We start from the raw sequence: 20,352 nt of genomic DNA, 5'->3' as shown, positions 1-20,352 counted from the left end.
GTCAGAATGAAGCTGTCTTTACACAGTTGTGTGGGTTCTGTTGAAGTGATATTACTGATATAAGTTTGAGGAGTGTAATGTAGAATGCCAGGTTCTACTGTTTCCCGGTCATGTGGAGTAACAAGGACTTGAGCAGCAATTGAATCCCGTTTCAGGATCCACTGCTCTGCAAAGATCAAATTTGCACATTAGATTTCTACTTTAAAAATCAATCAGTTTGCACATTCGAGCTTAATTCAGTGTGCCTGAAAAAAACCCAAATTGGTTCAAGCACAAGTTGCTTTTTTTAAAAAAATGAATTAGCTTTGCATTTAATCAGGATTTATCCCAATTCTTTTCTTTCTCTGCTTCCCCATACCTAATCATAGTGTTTGTGTATGTTCTAATACTCAAGAAAAATGATACTGTATTGTGACTGTGGAATACAAGTATTACATGCCCACATCTAGCTTCCCTCTGGTGTCGTATGACAGATTATGTAAATTGTATTGATTTGTAAGTCATTGGGTAGAATAGGAGGTGGCATGTAAATTCTGCAACATATCTTGCAGATGAGGAAGAATACAGCCTCTGTCGATCAGACTGAAAGGTCAATATTCATTTTGTTCACCCCCCAACAGCATATATTTTTCTTTTTTGTAGAGAGCACACTTTTACAGACCTGATCCTGGAGTAATTAAAGGTCCCTCCAACTCCAATGCATCATCTTCACCTTGGTCTTTTTCTTCAACTTTTCGCTTTTTCTTCTTTGTTGGATCTTTAGGTTTCCTCAGGAGTGAGAGTTCTTCAGGATGCCTTATGTCTGTTAGAATAAGATAATTAGGAATTGACAAGACATTTAAGCAGGTAAATTAGCAATAAACAATGCTCCCAAAATTCCCTCTGGATATAAAGCTGGTTGAGCAAGGTGTACAAATTAGAGCAATGAGCCACAAGAATATCATGCTGATGCCAAGTCTTCATATAATTTTAAAACACATTTGGATTTGGCATACTTGAAAACATCTCCAAGTGAGCAATAAAATGGTACTGTGGGGTTACAGCACTGTCTTGGCACCATGAGAACGGGATTTGAATCCAAAGGGAAAAGCATGTGTTTTATTTCTGCTCTAAAGATTAAATTCAGTTCATTGTGGTTATAAAACATTAACTGAACTATAATGCACACTTCAAAAAGAAGTCAGAATGTCATGTGAATGACAAGCTTGTGAAATAATACAACAGTGGTGGAAATTGAAAACTTTGGGGTTGGGAGAGTCACAATAGAGAAGTGGACTTACAATCTGTAGTGAAAAACAAATAGATGGTAAATTCTATTAAAGAGCAAATAAAAAGTTATGCATTGAATGCTACACATTGGCGACCACTTAGTGGTATTGTCATTAGACTAGTAATCCAGAGACCCTGGGTAATGCTCCGGGGACCCGAGTTCGACTCCCACCACAACAGATGGTGGAATCGGAATTAAATTAAGAAATCTGGAATTAAAACTCTAATGATAACCATGAAATCATAGTCAATTGTCGTAAAAATGCACCTGGTTCTTTAGGGAAGGAAATCTGTCATCTTTACCCAGTCTGTCCCACATGCTACTCCAGATCAGACCCGCAGCAATGTGGTTGATCTTCAAATACCCTCCGAAATGGTGTAATAAGCCACTCAGTTTAAGAGCAATTAGGGATGGGCAATGAATGCTGGTTCAGCCAGCAATGCCCTCAATGAATTAAAAAGTGCGAGATAAATTAAAGGAATATGCGCTTATCAGCCTTGTAAATTAGGTCATCATTTTTGCTAAAAATGTCAAAAAATTGAGTTTGGGATTTAAAAGATGCAATCAGAGATGGATTATGTGCCAGTTTTGATCCCCAATGTATGCAGTTTTAACTAATTAGCCAGTTTTTGTCAGAACAGAAGTTTGGTTGGGGTAGGATATTACAAGGAGGAGATGAAAGAAAACCTTTGGACATTGGGCAAGAACAAGTTCAAGCTCAGTTCTGATTAGCTAATGTTGAATTAACTCAACATTCACCATTTAAGATAATGCAAGACAACAAGCCATCAGACCAAACACAAAAGAACAAATTTATGCGTTGGAGAAAGAAAATCCACTACTATGAGTGAATTACAATAAGAAGTCTCACAACACCAGGTTAAAGTCCAACAGGTTTATTTGGAATCATGAGCTTTTGGAGCGCTACTGCTTCCTCAGGTGAAGGAGCAGCGCTCCGAAAGCTTGTGATTCCAAATAAACCTGTTGGACTTTAACTTGGTGTTGAGACTTCCTACTGTGCCCACCCCAGTCCAATGCCGGCATCTCCACATCATTAGTGAATTATGCATGCAAGAAAACTTTTCATGCCTGTGCAGGACCTTTTAATAATGTGCAACATTCCTGTTCTACTGTCTTATGTTGGTTAACATGCTACTGCAGATACTGCAAGAGGGCAGCATAGTGGCTAGCTCTGCTGCCTCAGTGTCAGGGACCAGTGTTTGATTCCGTGTGTGTGCGTGTGCGCGCGTGGAGTCTGTATGTTCTTCCAGTGGGTTTTCTCCCACAATCTAAATATGAGCAGGTAAGGGGGATTAGTGGGGTAGCGGGAAGAGTGGGCCTGGGTAAGATGCTCTGTTGGAGAGTTGGTACAGACTCAATGGGCCGAATGGCCCCCTTCTGCACTGTAGAGATTCTATGATTTTACTAAGGGGAAATCTGTTTCACAAATTTATTGGAGTTTTGAGAGGATGTAATAAAGGTAGATAAATGGGAACCAGCAGATGTAGTACAAGGTGCCACTCAAAAAGGTTAATAGGCATGATAAGTGTACGAAGTTGGAGATATTATAGGTTGAGTATCCTTTAAAAGAAACCATCCTGGGCGGATTGTGTTTCGGATTAATTTTGTTTTATAGATACCACATAGGCATAGGCCTCCTTACATTCCAATAGCTGGAGCCTAGGCTAGCTATAATTTAAAGTACAAGTAACTAAAATAGCTAGAAAAGATGTACCACTGAATAATAAATAGAGTACCAGTAATAAATTCCCACCATGGTGCCATATGAGATTTTGCTTGTAGAAGAGGGTTTGCAAGATAAACAACGCAGACAAAAATTACAAGGGAAACAGTGCAGACAAACAATTAGACTTCCTGCACTAAAGGTCAGGTGTGGTTGATGAGGTGAGTGTCAGCTTGAGTCAGACTTCCTGTGCTGAAAGGCAAGTGAATTTCAAAGAAAGTGTGGTTTTTGGATTTATGGACTAAAGATAATTAACTAGTATGGAGAGGATTGGTCAACAGATAATAAGCATAGTTAGAGTACCACAAGTGTCAGTGCTGGGGTTCCAGCTATTACACAATCTGTACTACTGACTTAGATGAAGAGACAGACAGTAATGTATCAAGTTTGTGGATGATACAAAGAGATGGAAAGGTAAGCTTTTGGGAGAAGATGGCAAGGCTGCAGTGAATTATAGACAGCATACGAGTGAGTAAGAGAGATTGTTTCCACAAGTCAGGAAATCCAATTTTGGGGCTGTCTCAGGATAAAGGGCTGATCAATAATGTCTGAGATTAGAAGAAATTACTTCACTCAAAAGGTTGCGAATCTTTGGAATACTCTGCGATCGAGGGGTTGTGGATGTCCCATCACTGAATACAATGAATCTGTCTGGGACAGACAGATTATCTGATGCCCAAGGACACCAAGGGCCAGAGGGAATCAAGGAACATGGTGAATGGGTGGGGAACGGACAGGGAAATGGAGTTGAAGCCCAAGTTCAGCCATGATCATATTGAACAATGGAACAGGCTCAAATGGGCCATGTGGTCCACTCCTGCTCCGATTTTGTGGTGATTGAGGTTTTGCATATGACTTTGATGCAACATTAAAAGCTTCCTGTGCTTTGTTTAGGTTTGGAGCTATTAAATGATTCTGTTCATTGAAAGTTGAACTTTTCTGAATGCTTGTTTTCACCAATATAAGTACAATGACAGGTGAAAGAGATGAACCACAGCAGTACAGAAACAGTTTATACAGAATCGGAAAGCCAGTGAAGCAATAAATCCATTAGAAATTTTAGATACATTACATTCAATATAAATTGAACCATTATCTTCAGTTAGATTTTGCAAGTTTTACTTCAGAATTATTTCAAGCAAATTTCAATGGAGTTCATACTTCATGATTCATGTAAAAACAGATCAAGAAGAACAAAGAACAAAGAACAATACAGCACAGGAACAGGCCCTTCGGCCCTCCAAGCCCGCGCCGCTCCCCGGTCCAGGATTGAATCCTGAATCCCCGCCCAATTTTCCAGCCTATCTACATACCAATATCCTATCCACCGAGCTGTCCCTCACAGCTACGATGCTTTGTTCATTACAACCTATTAACTCACCCCCACCCCCCCATTCCAGACCATGTGATCTCCAGGGAGAGGCGAAAACCCAGAGTGAAAAACCCCAGGGCCAATATGGGGAAAAAAAAAATCTGGGAAATTCCTCTCCGACCCCCTGAGGCGATCGAAACGAGTCCAGGAGATCACAATGGCCCTGATCGGAAAATGCTTCCCAACCCTAGTCATTTCCACTTCCACGAACACCATATGAATTCCCTGCCCCCGAGACAGGTTCCCAACTATCCGCAGTCTCGCTCTGTACTGGCATCAGCAAGATGATCATAGAATGAAGCCTTGAAACGAGAAACAAGGAACAATTAGCCCGCGCCGCTCCCTGGTCCAAACTAGACCACTCTTTTGTATCCCTCCATTCCCACTCCGTTCATATAGCTGTCTAGATAAGTCTTAAACGTTCCCAGTGTGTCCGCCTCCACCACCTTGCCCGGCAACATATTCCAGGCCCCCACGACCCTCTGTGTGAAATATGTCCTTCTGATATCTGTGTTAAACCTCCCCCCCTTCACCTTGAACCTATGACCCCTCGTGAACGTCACCACCGACCCGGGGAAAAGCTTCCCACCGTTCACCCTATCCATGCCTTTCATAATTTTATACACCTCTATTAAGTCTCCCCTCATCCTCCGTCTTTCCAAGGAGAACAACCCCAGTTTCCCCAATCTCTCCTCATAACCAAGCCCCTCCATACCAGGCAACATCCTGGTAAACCTCCTCTGTACTCTCTCCAAAGCCTCCACGTCCTTCTGGTAGTGTGGCGACCAGAACTGGACGCAGTATTCCAAATGCGGCCGAACCAACGTTCTATACATCTGCATCATCAGACCCCAACTTTTATACTCTATGCCCCGTCCTATAAAGGCAAGCATGCCATATGCCTTCTTCACCACCTTCTCCACCTGTGACGTCACCTTCAAAGATCTGTGGACTTGCACACCCAGGTCCCTCTGCGTCTCTACACCCTTTATGGTTCTTCCATTTATCGTGTAGCTCCTCCCTACATTATTCCCACCAAAATGCATCACTTTGCATTTATCAGGATTGAACTCCATCTGCCATTTCCTTGCCCAAATTTCCAGCCTATATCCTTCTGTAGCCTCTGACTATGTTCCTCACTGTCTGCAAGTCCTGCCAGTTTTGTGTCGTCCGCAAACTTACTGATCACCCCAGTTACTCCTTCTTCCAGATCATTTATATAAATCACAAACAGCAGAGGTCCCAATACAGAGCCCTGCGGTACACCACTAGTCACAGGCCCCCAGCCGGAAAAAGACCCTTCCACTACCACCCTCTGTCTTCTATGACCAAGCCAGTTCTCCACCCATCTAGCCACCTCCCCCTTTATCCCATGGGATCCAACCTTTTTCACTAGCCTACCATGAGGGACTTTGTCAAACGCTTTACTAAAGTCCATATAGACAACATCCACGGCCCTTCCTTCGTCAACCATTTTGGTCACTTCTTCAAAAAACACCACCAGGTTAGTGAGGCATGACCTACCTCTCACAAAACCATGTTGACTATCGTTAATGAGTTTATTCCTTTCTAAATGCGCATACATCCTATCTTTAAGAATCTTCTCCAACAGCTTCCCCACCACGGACGTCAAGCTCACCGGCCTATAATTACCCGGGTTATCCTTCCTACCCTTCTTAAATAACGGGACCACATTGGCTATCCTCCAATCCTCTGGGACCTCACCTGTGTCCAGTGACGAGACAAAGATTTGCGTCAGAGGCCCAACGATTTCACCTCTCGTCTCCCTGAGCAGCCTTGGATAGATTCCATCAGGCCCTGGGGATTTGTCAGTCTTTATATTCTCTAACAAACCTAACACTTCCTCCTTTGTAATGGAGATTTTCTCCAACGGTTCAACACTCCCCTCCGAGACACTCCCAGTCAACACATCCCTCTCCTTTGTGAATACCGATGCAAAGTATTCATTTAGGATCTCCCCTTCTTCTTTGGGCTCCAAGCATAAGTCCCCACTTTTGTCCCTGAGAGGTCCGATTTTTTCCCTAACAACCCTTTTGTTCCTAATGGGTTCAAACTGTTGCTTTCCTAGCTACCTTTAACCTAGAAAAAAATGTAATGGGTTAGCCTGCGTTTAAAAGAATTCTACAGCAGATCGATTCATAGTTCTCTCTCACTTGCCCCAACAGAAGCACACAGGGTAGTAAAGTTTCAAATTTCAAGCATGCCATCTTGGAGACTTAGGCACCAAAAAAACCCTTCCTTGTACAGTACCATCTAACTCTCAAAATGCAAAATAAACAAAAGAAATAAATAAAAATACATTTAGATTTTATAGACAGTGACATATGGCCAGACTTTTGCACAGTTAGAAAGATTCTGCAGACCTTAAAATGGATGTGGAAATCTTTCCCACGTTTCCAACAGATCTAAATTTTGTCAGTGGGGAAAAGGAGGTAGGATGCGATTCACATGCGAGGGGAAACCCAAACTCAGCAGGTCCAGTTGATGAATTCAGACAGACTCCTCTTTGGCTGTTGCAAGGTCTTTAACCCACAAAGAGTCACAAATATGTAGTAGGTGCAATCACTTCTGAAGTGACTACAGACAAAGTCTAAATGACGGTCATGATCTGAAGGTTTTTAAAAAAAAAATACCCATCTCCCTTAAAACTTTGGAAACAACAAACAGGCAGTCAAGAGTGAAAGGAAACCTTTGCTGGACTACCTTGATCAACAGGCCAGCTGCTGTAAGTTACAAAAAAAGTATCTGGTGATACATTTTATTATTGAAATTTCTTCAAAATGACCATGATATCATTATGAGTGCTTGGCTGGATTTCAAAAGCTATAATTATCACAGCAGGACAATGAGTTCACAGTTTGATTGACAATTCAAAGAGGCTACTGTAGACAAAGTTAACCTTTGAAGCCTCCAAAATTCATTCCACAAATGGGGATCAGCTTATATGCAGAGTATAAAATATGAACTGCCAGGTGTTGACTGTTTTGAAATGTGATTCATTTTAAATTAATGTGGTACAGTTTATTAAATTAATTGTACAAAATGAAATCGTTTTAAAACTTGTAAAATTTAGTCTTTAGCATCCAACACAGCATTCATCATTCTGAATCACTTTGGCTACGGAATCATCGTAAGGATCCCAATCTGGATCAGATGTGGCACTTTCCATTTCAGAATAATCTCCACAACAAATCACCTTTCTCTCCATTCACCGAATTGAACACTCTGCATTTTTTGAACGATTCAATGACAAATTTTGCACTAATAGCATCCTACAATTTGATGATGAAAACCATACAAGCGATCCAGCGGGGCAGCATGAATATTCCAGTCTTGAAGATTTTTTTCTCCATCCATCTATTCTACTCAGTGTGAACATGATTTTTGAACTACAGCTGTTAGATCTGTTTTGCTGAATAAGGAAGGTGATAAAGGGGGCTTTAAAAAGTGGGGGGAGGGGGCAGGGAGGAGAAAAAGAGATCATGTGAAAATTAATATGGTAGTAAAGGGAACTCGCATGGTAGCATTTTGGGTAATGATAGCCAAATAGTGGCAGGAAGGGACAGAGCATACAAACTTAAAGAACACCAGCAGATGAGGCCAGAGTTTGCAAAATGATAAAAAGACAAAAAAGTTAAAGTCTCTGTATCTGAAACGTGCACAGAATTTGTAACCAAGTAGATGAATGGTGTGTACAGATAGAAATAAATATGTATGACCTGATAGCCATTAGAGGCATGGTGGTGAGATGACCATGGCTAGGACCTGAATATTCAAGGGTATTTGACATTTTGAAAAGGTAGAAGGCAGCAAAAACATGATATGATAACTCTGAAATAAAAGCAAAATACTGCGGATGCTGAAGATCTGAAATAAAACAGAAAATGCTGGATAAACTCAGTAGATCTGGCAGCACCTGTGGAGAGAGAAAACACTGGTAGCTCGGTTAGTTAAGGATGATGTTAGTACAGTAGTGAGAGATGACCTTCGCTCAAAGCAAGATATTGAATCACCTTGAATAGAGATAAGAAATAGAAAAGTAAGAGCCCACTTGCAGGAGTTGTTCAAAAGGCCCCTGAATAGTAATTTCACTTTTCGACAGATCATACAGGAAAAGAATAAATGTAAGGGGCATGTAAGAAAGGTACTGCAGTAATCAAGGATGATTTCAATCTATTTACATATTGGGCACATTACACATTTTCAGGGGCAGCAAGGCCATTGCCAAAGTAATAAATATATCAAAATTAGCTTGGTTATCAGTCTGGAAGGTTAAATTTTAATCAAACTAAATTTGGCAAATGACCAAAAAGGGGGAAGGTTCAAGGAGCATCTGAAAAGAGAGTGAGGTTCAGCTGCAGATAAGTTTAGAGTGTTCTAGAAACAAACTCGCCCTCACGAGCAGAGGGGAGAAACAAAATTGCAAGAGAAAAACAGTAGAGCAAGACAAGATAACGGAAGTTAAAAGTAGTCTAATTAGGCACACTTCATGTGAAATTCTAAACAGCATTCACTGGGTCAAGAAGATTCAAAATAATCTACTTTCTAATCTTGTTATTCAGGTTTCATTCTTCCCCAAAGGAAGATATCTCATGCTACTTTCCTTAAAATTCAATCAATAGCCCTGTTCTGTGTTTAAATCAGGTCTCTTCAGAGAACTTATGAAAATTATTAAAATATGGAATTCATTAACTTTTAAAGTGGCCATTAAGTCAAGTTAAATGTTAAGAGGAAATTAGATTAACACTTCAAGGAAGTCATTAAAAACCGACAGAGAAAGGCTATAAACGGAAAGCTCTGATGTGGACAGGGTTGTTAACTCTGCCTGTGCATGAACGTGCACATTGATTGTGACCCATGATTGATCCAATTTATCAAATTTCATAATGTTGGTAGTAATCATGAGCATATCTATTAAATCATGCTAGTTTTAAAATTAAAGCAAATTCAGGTCATCAGTAACACTGGGGGCGATTCTCCCATCCCACTGCACTAATCTTTTAGCGCAACGGGCCAGGAGAATCGTGTGGGGGCCGTTTCACGGGATTCGTACATGCGTTCCCGCCTTGCGTACATCTCCGAGCACTGGATATCTGGCGTGGTTGGGACCACGCTGGAAACCAGCAGAAACGGCAGGCAAGTGATTTAAATCTGATTTTAATGTTATTTTAATGTGATTAGCGGGCCCGGGACTGAAGTCTCCGGGCCCTCTAGCATCTCCCAACCCACCAGTACAATTTCACTCCAGCGGGATTCAGACTAGCTGTCCACTTTCAGGGATGTAGCGGGAGAACATGCTGGAGTGAAGGGGGGTTAATTGGGGCTCCCCTGGGCATGAGCACCCTGGCAGTGCCAGCCTGTGCCTCCTGGCACTGCCAAGGGGCAAAGTATCCATGACTAGGGAGCACCTTGCACTACCCACCAGGCATGGGGCAGTGCCAAGGGGACAGGGCTTCCTGCTGCCACTCTGCGTGGGGATCGGTTGGGGCTAGAGGAAGGCCAGCAATTGGGATGGCCAGGAATGCTCGTGAGGGCCACAATCAGGGCGGCTAGCAACTGCAGGCTGACAGATTGCGCATGCGCAGTGGCCCGGAAAGGTCAGCCTCTGGCGTGAATAGGCCCTGCCCCCCTGAGCTTCTAATGATATGCGACCTCTGCATTGTGGAAGATTTGAGTGTGAAGTTGCACTGAAAAAACAATGATTTACATCAGTTTTCCGGCAAATTCAGCATTTAGAACTTTTTGGGGAGAATCACCCCTATTATTTTTCAACTGTAACCAAAAGTGCAATTAAAAACACATTTGACAACACCTAAATTATAGATATCAGTGTTTACCTGCATTGCTGGCAGCTTTTTTTAAAACTAAAGTGCATCACTGTATTTAAAACAAGTAAATTTTAAAGTCACAGGTAGGCTTACATTAACGCTGCAATGTAGACTGTATTAAGAGTTGCAGTAATGCAGTACTAACGAAGTGTTGGAATATTTTTCTCCTCCATATTTCTAACATACAAGTTACTGAAACTGTAGTATTCCCCCCGCCCCCCAACAGCAAAATGAGGGTTAAATCATTCTTCATTTTTCAGAGATTTTGTAAAATTAATGGCGCAATTGATTCATGCATGTGGCTAAAAAAAATCTACTGTTGAAATGAGTTGCACATGATACAAAGGAACACTCTTTACTTCAACTGGAGGGGCTGAATTTAAAATGGGATCGATGTACATAGGTTACACGTGACCATGGTGAAGATCACAACAACACATTGAATAGTAAAACCTACACGTTTTCAAAATTCATTATTGCACAGCAAGCCCACGGAGGCAAATATCCCAGGATTGGCTGCATCTCGGAATGTTCAATTTTTCCCCTTTCACCTGGATTCATGCTCAGTTCTAAGGTCCCGCCTTTGGGATGCGATTCCAGTACATGTTCTAAATGATGGGTTTCCTCATTTCATTGCCATCCAGTGGTCCTTTTTCATTGTGGGAAATCCTTGGAGCCACTATTTTGGCAGCCAGGAAGAAAACAAGGTGATTGCTGTAGGGCTGAGGTATCTGGAAGATCCCAGCTAAGTTGAGGGGAATATGTGCTGGAGATCCTTGTGCAGGACCCCCCCACCCCACCTTTTTGGAGGGTTGCCAATTCTGGCTGGAAGCCCTCCTGGGGCATCAGATTATACAAACATTACTCAGTTCATGCATAAAGCTTGGGTTTCCAGTGGGTTGAAGACCTTTACACGCAGCTTTGCAGCAATGGAGACATTCCAAGAACTAGGAGCCCACCCTGTGAGCCAGTGAAGAGGAGAATCCCTGGAGAACCTCTCCCAGATGCACTCCATGAGGTTTTGGTGCTCTGCAAGTAAGTCACCAAATAGGGGAAGCTAGTCCAACAGCAGCTGAAGTTCTTTGCACAGCACCTAGTGTGACCAACAAGCCACTGTCATGGGATAGAACCCTGCATGTATCAATCCTTGTTCGTTGAGCATATCAGCATAAACCTGCTACATTTTGCAGATCATGAATGAAGCATAATAGTTTCTCCTCCTCTCTTGAACATGATCACAGTTCTACTATGTAGTAAGTCCACTTCTAACAGGATTAATTTCCATGCAACCCTTTTGAGTTGTTTTTGAAACACTGAATACGATGCTAAATAAATGCAAGACTTCCTTATACATTTCAGCACAAGCTGAATCTAGGCAATTATAAACAGCAGCCAAGTAATTTACTATTGTTTGTAAATAATTAGTTACTTCAGTGGCTATAAATAAATCATTGATGAGTAAACTATGTTGAAGCATAAAATTGTTAACTTGAAAGCAGTGACTAAAAAGGCTCAGATTACTCACCTTGATGTAAAAGAGGAAAATCCTTCAAATTCCCAGGGATTAAAAATAATTGAACATTGAAAAGCTTTCTAAACAACAAATTCTGCACGGCATATTTTGCAACATCATGAAATTTGACTCCCACCATTAATCCACTTATGGAAGCAGAAGGAAGCCCTTCCAATTTTATCTGATAAGCTACAAAGTTCAGGCCAGAATCAAAAGTTTAAAAATTGCTCGAGTTCCATTTGTCACAATGGAAATTAAATAGAGTGAGTTGAAACCAACCGATGGTTTTTTGTTCAACTAAATTTTGGTTGCGATCCTGTCTTAACAGATGCCGATTGTGGGCAATTTGTCCCAGATATTAAGAGACACTTTCCCAAATCAGTTCAGGTAAATCTTTAGACCCGATGGCCTAGACCTTTGTGGTCAACAGCAAACAAACGGCACTCGCCATTCATTGGCCCTTCACACTTGCCCACAGATTGTCTAGGCTTTTATGTTGCGATTTGCAGCAATTAGAGTGCCAAAACAACACAACTACTGGGAACTGGGACTTTTGTAACATGGAAAGCAATGGCGCTTCTCCTCAAATCAGATGGAACAGAATCAGGACTGCTGAGGCAAGCATCAAATGTTTCATGTCAAATCATATACGTAGTGAAATAAAAAAAAGGGGAGGGAGTGCAGAAATGGAATTCAGAGATAAAAGAGAAAAAAAAAGTATAATTTTTTAATAACACCTTCAACTATAATGAAAATCTGAAGGAATGAGACTCCAGATTTTAAAAAGAATTTGGTACCAAATTAAAACGCTTACCATGCTATTAAAAGGTTTACATGTTTTCTGGTGTGATTAGACAACTTTGCGCCGTTGTGTTAATGCTGAGCTTCTCAAAATTAAGAGGAGCAGTGCACCTCGAAAAGCAACTTCCTGATTTCCACATTTAACCATGTATGTGCAGTTGTTGGCGCAGCAACATTGGGAGGAGTAATGCAGTCATCCTAAGGGGAAATGGTTGGCTAAGGCCCGAAAACAGGAAAGATTTAGTCACAAGTTCCACTGCAGAGGATGCATGCGAGTACATTAATGGGGTAGAGAAAAGTGTTGATGGGTATGCTAAATGAAATGCTTGGTGCATCGGCAAGTCTGTCATTAAGCCTGCTGTCATCATTCAGGAGTGTGGAGAAGTGTAGCACCAATCTGGTGTAGGGCTCTGTATAGAGCTTGTAGCTTATTTATTTCCAGTTTGGAAGTGCTGACCAATTCCACAACAGCACTTGTGGGCCCAATCTTGATGCAGTAACTGAAGCCTGATGACTCAATTTCTGCTGCTGCTAAAGCAGACATCCAAGAGCAACAGCGGAAACAGAGACCGAGGTCACTTAATCTCAGCTGGTTGTCATGTAGACTCATGTAGCCACCACCATGGCTGCAAAAGGCAGTTATCAAAGACGTTTGCAGGGTCGCAGCAGTCGAGCAATCTATCTTCCCAACAGATATCAGGATTACATCAACTGAAGTGGCATTGGTTCTGTGGAGAATGGACCTGGTGTCCCCTTAGGATGACTGCATTACTCCTCCCAATGTTGCTGTGCCAGTACCTTTACTGGTCAGCCTGCCAACCCAAATTGCCAAGGTGGTGCAGTCTGAAGTCAGGTCTTCTAGGCCCAGAGCTGCTTGTGGGCATCCTGCAGTTCTCTCACTGCAAGTCAGCATCCATTCACCAGAAAGACATTAAGGGAATGCACCAAAGGTGATAAAATATGTTTTTTTAATGAAATATTAGGTGGTTTGTGTGATGAACTTAGTTTTGAATGGTATGTGTTGGCTTATATTTCAGCATACTATGGGTGGCACAGTGGTTAGCACTGCTGTCTCACAGCACCAGGGACCCGGGTTCAATTCCAGCCTTGGGTGACTGTGGGGAGTTTGCACATTCTCCGTGTCTGCACGGGTTTCCTCCCAGAGTCCAAAGATGTGCAGGTTAAGTGGATTGGCTATGCTAAAAATTGTCCCTTAATGTCCCAGAATGTGTATGTAGGATGGATTAGCTATGATAAGTGTGTGGGGTTAGGGCATGGGTAAGATATTCTTTCAGAGTTAGGGCAGACTTGATGGGCTTAATGGCCTCCTTCTGCACTGTAGGGATTCTATGATTCTGGCCAATAATTTGTAGTGATCAGCAAGATGGGATGCAAGGCATTTAACTGTTCTAATGAAGAGATCTCAAGTAGTGCGCAATGGAACTGCAGTCAAATCATGAGCAACCCAGCCAGAAAATGGATGCACTGCTCTGTTCCTCTTTCTGCTCATTGTACTAAGTGCTGCAAGGCTCCTCCAGAGCAGTTCAGGCAATAGAACATCTGCCTAATCACCTAATGGTCTTCTCCATGTTAAACATGGCCACATGGCTCTCATTATGCCACATGTGGTTAGATTGTGCAGCAAAGTCCTCAGCCAAATGTTAAGTAGATAGCTATCATCATCAGCACACACCCTCTGGTTTGACAAAGTGGTTCAAATACTGAGTGAACAGCAGACTGATGCAGAACAAAAGCATCACAATAGCTGCTAGGATAGTGGGCATTCACTAGCATGATGTGCTGAACATAGTTGCACACCAAGTACATGTTCAGCATGTGGTAACCTTTGCAGCTGGGGTATGTCTCAGCATTTAGATACACTCCTGCAAAGCCACATCTATGCAGTCGATAGCACCCTGCACCATGGGGTAATCTATTATCCTGGTAAACACATGCATATTCAGGCTGCTATTTGTTCACAAAGACAATTAACTCTCTGGCATCACCAGTCATCTCCATAATGCAACATGAACAGCAAACCAAGACATTGGGATCCTTGCAGACTGGAGCAGGCAATGTGAAGAAATTGATGACTACGGCCACTTTCACAGCCACCGGCAGTTCTGTCCTTGGCCTGCTTGGAGGTCTGGTTACAAGAGATGACATATTTCTGTGACCACCTCCTTTGTAAAATACAGATGATGCAAACACTGCTCCTGGTTTAGCCCGGGGTAACAGGAATGAACCCAGAAAGACTCTAAGGTTCAGACCCCTAGGGCTGAAGGAGCCCTTCTCACTCTCTTTGCTCTGTGAGCAGCCCATCCTCTTCTGTGCTATCTTTGCTCCACCTCCTTTCATGCTGCAGGTGAACGGGGTAGTAACTACAGAGCCCATGACTGGCAGCAAGTGGTCTAACCAGACTCACTGGAGTCAGAACCAAGGCCTTCTCCACGTGCAGTACTTGAGGTTGACTTCACCAACATTAAACAACTGTGCAAACTACCAAACACTTCTGCTGGATCTGTTGGAGTGTGTAGAAGCTAATTCCTTTAAATAGCACTGTTTGAGGGGGGAGGGAGAAGAAAGAGATGTGTTCCAATGAGGTCAAGTAGCAGCACTGGCATCAAATCAATGTTTCATCCTGTCTGAAGTCACAATCTGCCTATTCTGTACATTTCCAAGTCATGGTCCTAAAACTCGTGGAATTATTTTACAATTTATTCTTTCACAGGATGTGAGCGTCGTTGGCTAGGCCAACATTTATTGCTCATTCCTAATTTCCCTCGAAGATGGTGTTGAGCTTCCCCAACATGGCACCCAGCATGGGCCATGTTGGAAGTGTGGACATGCAACACAGATCCCATGTTGGAACCAAACTCCATACGCAGCATTGAAACTCTGGGCAATATGTCCCATTTGCCCCAATAGTTGCAAATGCTGATAGCCTTACCATCATTCTCAGTGTAAAATTTGATCCATATAAACTAAATGACTGCGAACTTTAATAAAACCTTTAAGTTCAGTCTATGTTGATAAGAAAAATGTTGATCTTAGCAATGTAAATATCGATATAAAACTTTACCATTAGGTTACTACCTAAAAACCGTAGAAAGTACACAAACAGGGACTATAACACTGATACTCACTGAATGTCTTGGAGATGTCAGACACGGCTTTGAAGACTCTGTCTGAGAAGTTGACCTTCACCTTCACTGTCTTCATATTGGGCAGCTGGAGGCGAAGTACTTTATGCTGAGGTGTGAACATTAGTTTGGCGTCCGCTTGCACACCATACTTATCCAAGGTCCAGTGGGTTTTCAGGAGCCAAGTTTTTTTCTTCTCCCACCACAAGGCATGATCTGACCAGTCTTTCTTCACGTCTGTAAGGAAAATTAGCTCATTAGTTCACAAAGTTATAGGAAACAATAAAATAAAAATAATTGCTTTATACACCGTTTAAAGCAATTCTCCCTCCCAAAAACGTCAGGATGGGTGCGAGATAACAGGTTATTGTAGTAATTTGTCTGCCAACTTTACTGGAGCATTTAACTTGCTGCACTCTCTCAAGCAGCAGAGGATACCAAGATTGACTGGACAATGGCCATATGCTTGGATGCAGAATTTCAGTGGTAAATATAAAATGTGGTCATTGAAGCTACCAGGCAACTGACCACCAGGAGAGGGTCAGATGAACAGAAATCAAACTACATACTCCAGCCACACCTGATAAGACCCTGACTTGAGAGAAAGCGATGTTTACGTGCCAATGTTTATTGGCTTTCTATACAAGAAATGGGTGGGGAAATTGAACAATGTTAACACTTTCTTTTGGAAGCTAGAACAGGGAGTCCTCAAGACTGAATCAATATTTGTATGGGAGTTCTTCCAAAGAGAAAAGTTTGAGATCAAGTTTTTCCAGAATTGAAAATAGGATAAAATTAATGATGTATAAAATCATATTCACGTATAAGCTTATGAATCAGCACAGTTCAACAGTTTCAAACTAGCTGCGAGCTTCTGGAATTTCATTTATGTCCCAATAAACATTATCACACATGTGTTCTCAGCAGTCAACCGGGTAAGAGTAAACAAACCCTGCCTGGTCAGTGACTCTCGAGTAAGTAAGTTACTTAATTCTCACTTACAATTTCAAATCTCCCCACGACAATTCAGCCATTTCTCTTCCCATACTGATCTTGCCACCCACATTCACTTTAACCCACACTTCCCCAACCCCACCCAGAGCCCCAGGTGCTCTTTTGCCAACACATCAGCAGCTTGGGTTCAATAATTATCAGAATGCTTTTGTATTCCATTTTTACTAACATGCAGCTTTCAGTTAATACATTGTCCCAAAATTAGCCAAGTTGTAAAAGCAGTTCAAAGAAGCTCCGTTGTTTAAAAAAAGGTTCCAAAAGAAATCCGGGAAATTATAGGCCAGTAAGTTTGACGTCGGTGGTGGGCAAGTTATTGGAAGGTGTGATAAGGGATAGGATCTACAAATATTTGGATAGACAGGGACTTATTAGGGAGAGTCAACATGGCTTTGTGCGTGGTAGGTTATGTTTGACCAATCTATTAGAGTTTTTCCAAGGAGGTTACCAGGAAAGTGGATGAAGGGAAGGCGGTGGATGTTGTCTACCTGGATTTCAGCAAGGCCTTTGACAAGGTCCCTCGTGGGAGGTTAGTTAGGAAGGTTCAGTCGCTAGGTATACATGGGGAGGTAGTAAATTGGATTAGACACTGGCTCAATGGAAGAAGCCAGAGAGTGGTTGTGGAGGATTGCTTCTCTGAGTGGAGGCCTGTGACTAGTGGTGTGCCGCAGGGATCGGTGTTGGGTCCATTGTTGTTTGTCATCTATATCAATGATCTGGACGATAATGTGGTCAATTGGATCAGCAAGTTTGCTGATGATACAAAGATTGGAGGTGTAGTGGACAGTGAGGAAGGTTTTCAAAGCTTGAGGGGGATTTGGACCAACTAGAAAAATGGCAAATGGAATTTAACGCAGACAAGTGTGAGATATTGCACTTTGGAAGGACAAACCAAAGTAGAACGTACAGGGTAAATGGTAGAACCCTGAAGAGTGCAGTTGAACAGAGGGATCTGGGAATACAGGTACAGAATTCCCTAAAAGTGACATCACAGGTGGATAGGGTCGTAAAGAGTGCCTTTGGTACATTGGCCTTTATAAATCGGAGTATCGAGTATAAAAGTTGGAGTGTTATGGTAAGGTTATATAAGGCATTGGTGAGGCCGAATTTAGAGTATTGTGTACAGCTTTGGTCACCTAGTTACAGGAAGGATGTAAATAAGGTTGAAAGAGTGCAGAGAAGGTTCACAAGGATGTTGCCGGGACTTGAGAAGCTGAGTTACAGAGAGAGATTGAATAGGTTGGGACTTTATTCCCTGGAGCGTAGAAGATTGAGGGGAGATTTGATAGAGGTGTATAAGATTTTGATGGGTATAGATAGAGTGAATGCAAGCAGGCTTTTTCCACTGAGGCTAGGGGAGAAAAAAAACCAGAGGGCATGGGTTAAGAGTGAAAGGAGAAAAGTTTAAAGGGAATATTAGGGGGGGGGGCTTCTTCATGCAGAGAGTGGTGGGAGTGTGGAATGAGCTGCCGGATAAAGTGGTAAATGCGGGGTCACTTTTAACATTTACGAAAAACTTGGACGGGTTCATGGATGAGAGGGGTGTGGAGGGATATGGTCCAAGTGCAGGTCAGTGGGACTAGGCAAAAAATGGTTCGGCACAGACAAGAAGGGCCAAAAGGCCTGTTTCTGAGCTGTAATTTTCTATGGTTTTAAGGCTTACTAGACTAATACCTGGAATGGGAAGGCTGTCTCATGAGGCCCCATCCTGTGAATAAATTGTGAAAGAAACTAGCACTGGTGTCAGGACTACGCACCGGAAACAGGCAGATTGTGACATCGAACAGGCTCAACTTATATCTGCTGGAGTTTGAAAGGGCAAGGGCCAACTTGATTGAAATATAGAAGGTTCCGACAGGTCTTGACAGAGTGGATGTGGAGATGTTGTGGTTTCCTCTTGTGGGAGAATCTAGAACTAGGGGGCCGCTGTTTAAAAATAAGGGATCATGCATTTAAGACAAGGAGGAAGACAAATTTTCTTTCCATGGATTGAGTGTTTGGAAGATTCTTCCCCATGGTGCAGAGGACGGGATCTTGAGCCCACACTCCATCCACAAGATTTGACAAATCCCAGAAATAGCAAATATCGTAGAAAGATTGTGATCTCCGCCCCATGCCAGCAACTTAATCAGGTTCATGCCCATAATAGACAAAATCCTGGTTTGCATAAGACCCCATTGCCAGATCTTCCCTCCTCACTTGATTTTCGTACCTCATCGACCTGACAATCTCAGTGGAGCCAGTTCATGGTTCTACGAGTCCCACCTCACCATAGTTAAAGTAACAAGAACTGGAGAAAACTGACCAGTGGAGCTGGACAGTCACACGCCAGTTTTCTCACCAGAACAGACACTCTGCCAAAGGCTCATAAGATTCTGCCCTGAGTTTTGAATATTTTTAAGATGTGGATGCCAGCGTTGGTCTGGGATAGGCACGGTAAGAATACTCAACACCAGGTTAAAGTCCAACAGGTCCAATGGCGAGTGGCTCACCTGATGAAGGGGTAGTGCTCCAAAAGCGTGCTCTACCAAATAAATCTGTTGGACTTTAACCTGGTGTTGTGAGATTTCTTACCGAGGGTATTTTTAAGGCAGCAGTAGATAGATTCTTGTAAACGAGGGAGTGAAAGGTGGGAATGTGGTGTTGAGATCATCAGATCAGCCATGATCTTACTGAATGGCAGACCAGTCTCATAAGCCACTCCATCCCTTCCTGTTCCTAAATTTGTATACTCGTAAAATTCAAAACCTGGGCAAGCTTAAAACTTTTAAGAAATCCTGCTTTTCTTCTAATGCTCAAGATTTAGTTGCATGCTTTTCAGTGGCACATTTCCTGAGGTCTACAATCTGTCCATCGAGTCTTTCTTTTGACCACTGCAACCAGCCTCCAACACAATTTCCATCCGGCTTAAAAGGTAGTAGCTACAAATACTATCTTATTTAGTGCCCTGAATGTTTGATACTGTTTTTGAAGTACTGTACAATGTTTGCTTATTCCCCCCACCTCAACCCATGCCTGATTCTAATTTTCTAATAAAATTAATTTCAATAATCCAAGAATAAAGCCAAAGGTGGGATTGGACTATCCTGGCAAGTTTCCTTTTAAGAATCAGTCCCAAACCATAGACTTCTACACAGTTCACTATTTAAATTAAACAGTTCTACAGTACAGCTGGGATTCTCTGACCTCATCTCCAGTCCTGCTGCGGTGAATGGAGATTTGGCTGAGCGCCAAATTCTCCGTTCTTGCTGACAGCAGTGTTGGGACATATGAGACTGGTCAATTCCAGCCTACATCTACAAATCAAGTTAATTAGACTTGCTATTTTTCAACTACATTGTGTGTGGAGTTTGAGGAGATCAATTATAATAAAAGATTTAAATACCTAACCATGGAATCACAGTACAATTAGTATAATTAATATATCCTGTGCCCTCACAGTGGGGGCAAGTTTCCCATTTAGAGGTCAGACAGTCCAAGCAGAAGAGCAGCAGGGATCCACAAAATGGTTCTGCCAGGGCTATTCAAGTTCCAGATCTCATTACAGCTTTGGTCCAAACATGGGCAAAAGGGCTGAGTTCCAGAGGAGAGGTGAGAGTGACTGCCCTTGACACCAAGGCACAAAGTGTAGCATCCAGGAATTCTAGCA

General features: G+C 42.3%; 1 protein-coding gene across 2 annotated transcripts in view; it reads right to left on the bottom strand.

Moving 5' to 3' along the window:
* fermt2 (FERM domain containing kindlin 2) overlaps positions 1 to 20,352 on the bottom strand; it is a 130,729-nt gene that overhangs the window by 60,897 nt on the left and 49,480 nt on the right. For both annotated transcript variants that reach the window (XM_078233916.1, XM_078233917.1), the window contains exons 3-4: positions 15,696 to 15,929; positions 662 to 802 (exon numbers count right to left, since the gene is read on the bottom strand). In XM_078233916.1, the coding sequence (XP_078090042.1) occupies positions 662 to 802; positions 15,696 to 15,929 (375 nt within the window). The remainder of the gene's footprint in view (positions 1 to 661; positions 803 to 15,695; positions 15,930 to 20,352) is intronic.

The sequence above is a fragment of the Mustelus asterias genome, chromosome 18 (assembly GCF_964213995.1).
Source record: "Mustelus asterias chromosome 18, sMusAst1.hap1.1, whole genome shotgun sequence".
Classification (NCBI taxonomy): Eukaryota; Metazoa; Chordata; class Chondrichthyes; order Carcharhiniformes; family Triakidae; genus Mustelus; species Mustelus asterias.
Note: the sequence above shows the minus strand (reverse complement) of the source record. Positions and strands in the feature narration are given on the sequence as shown.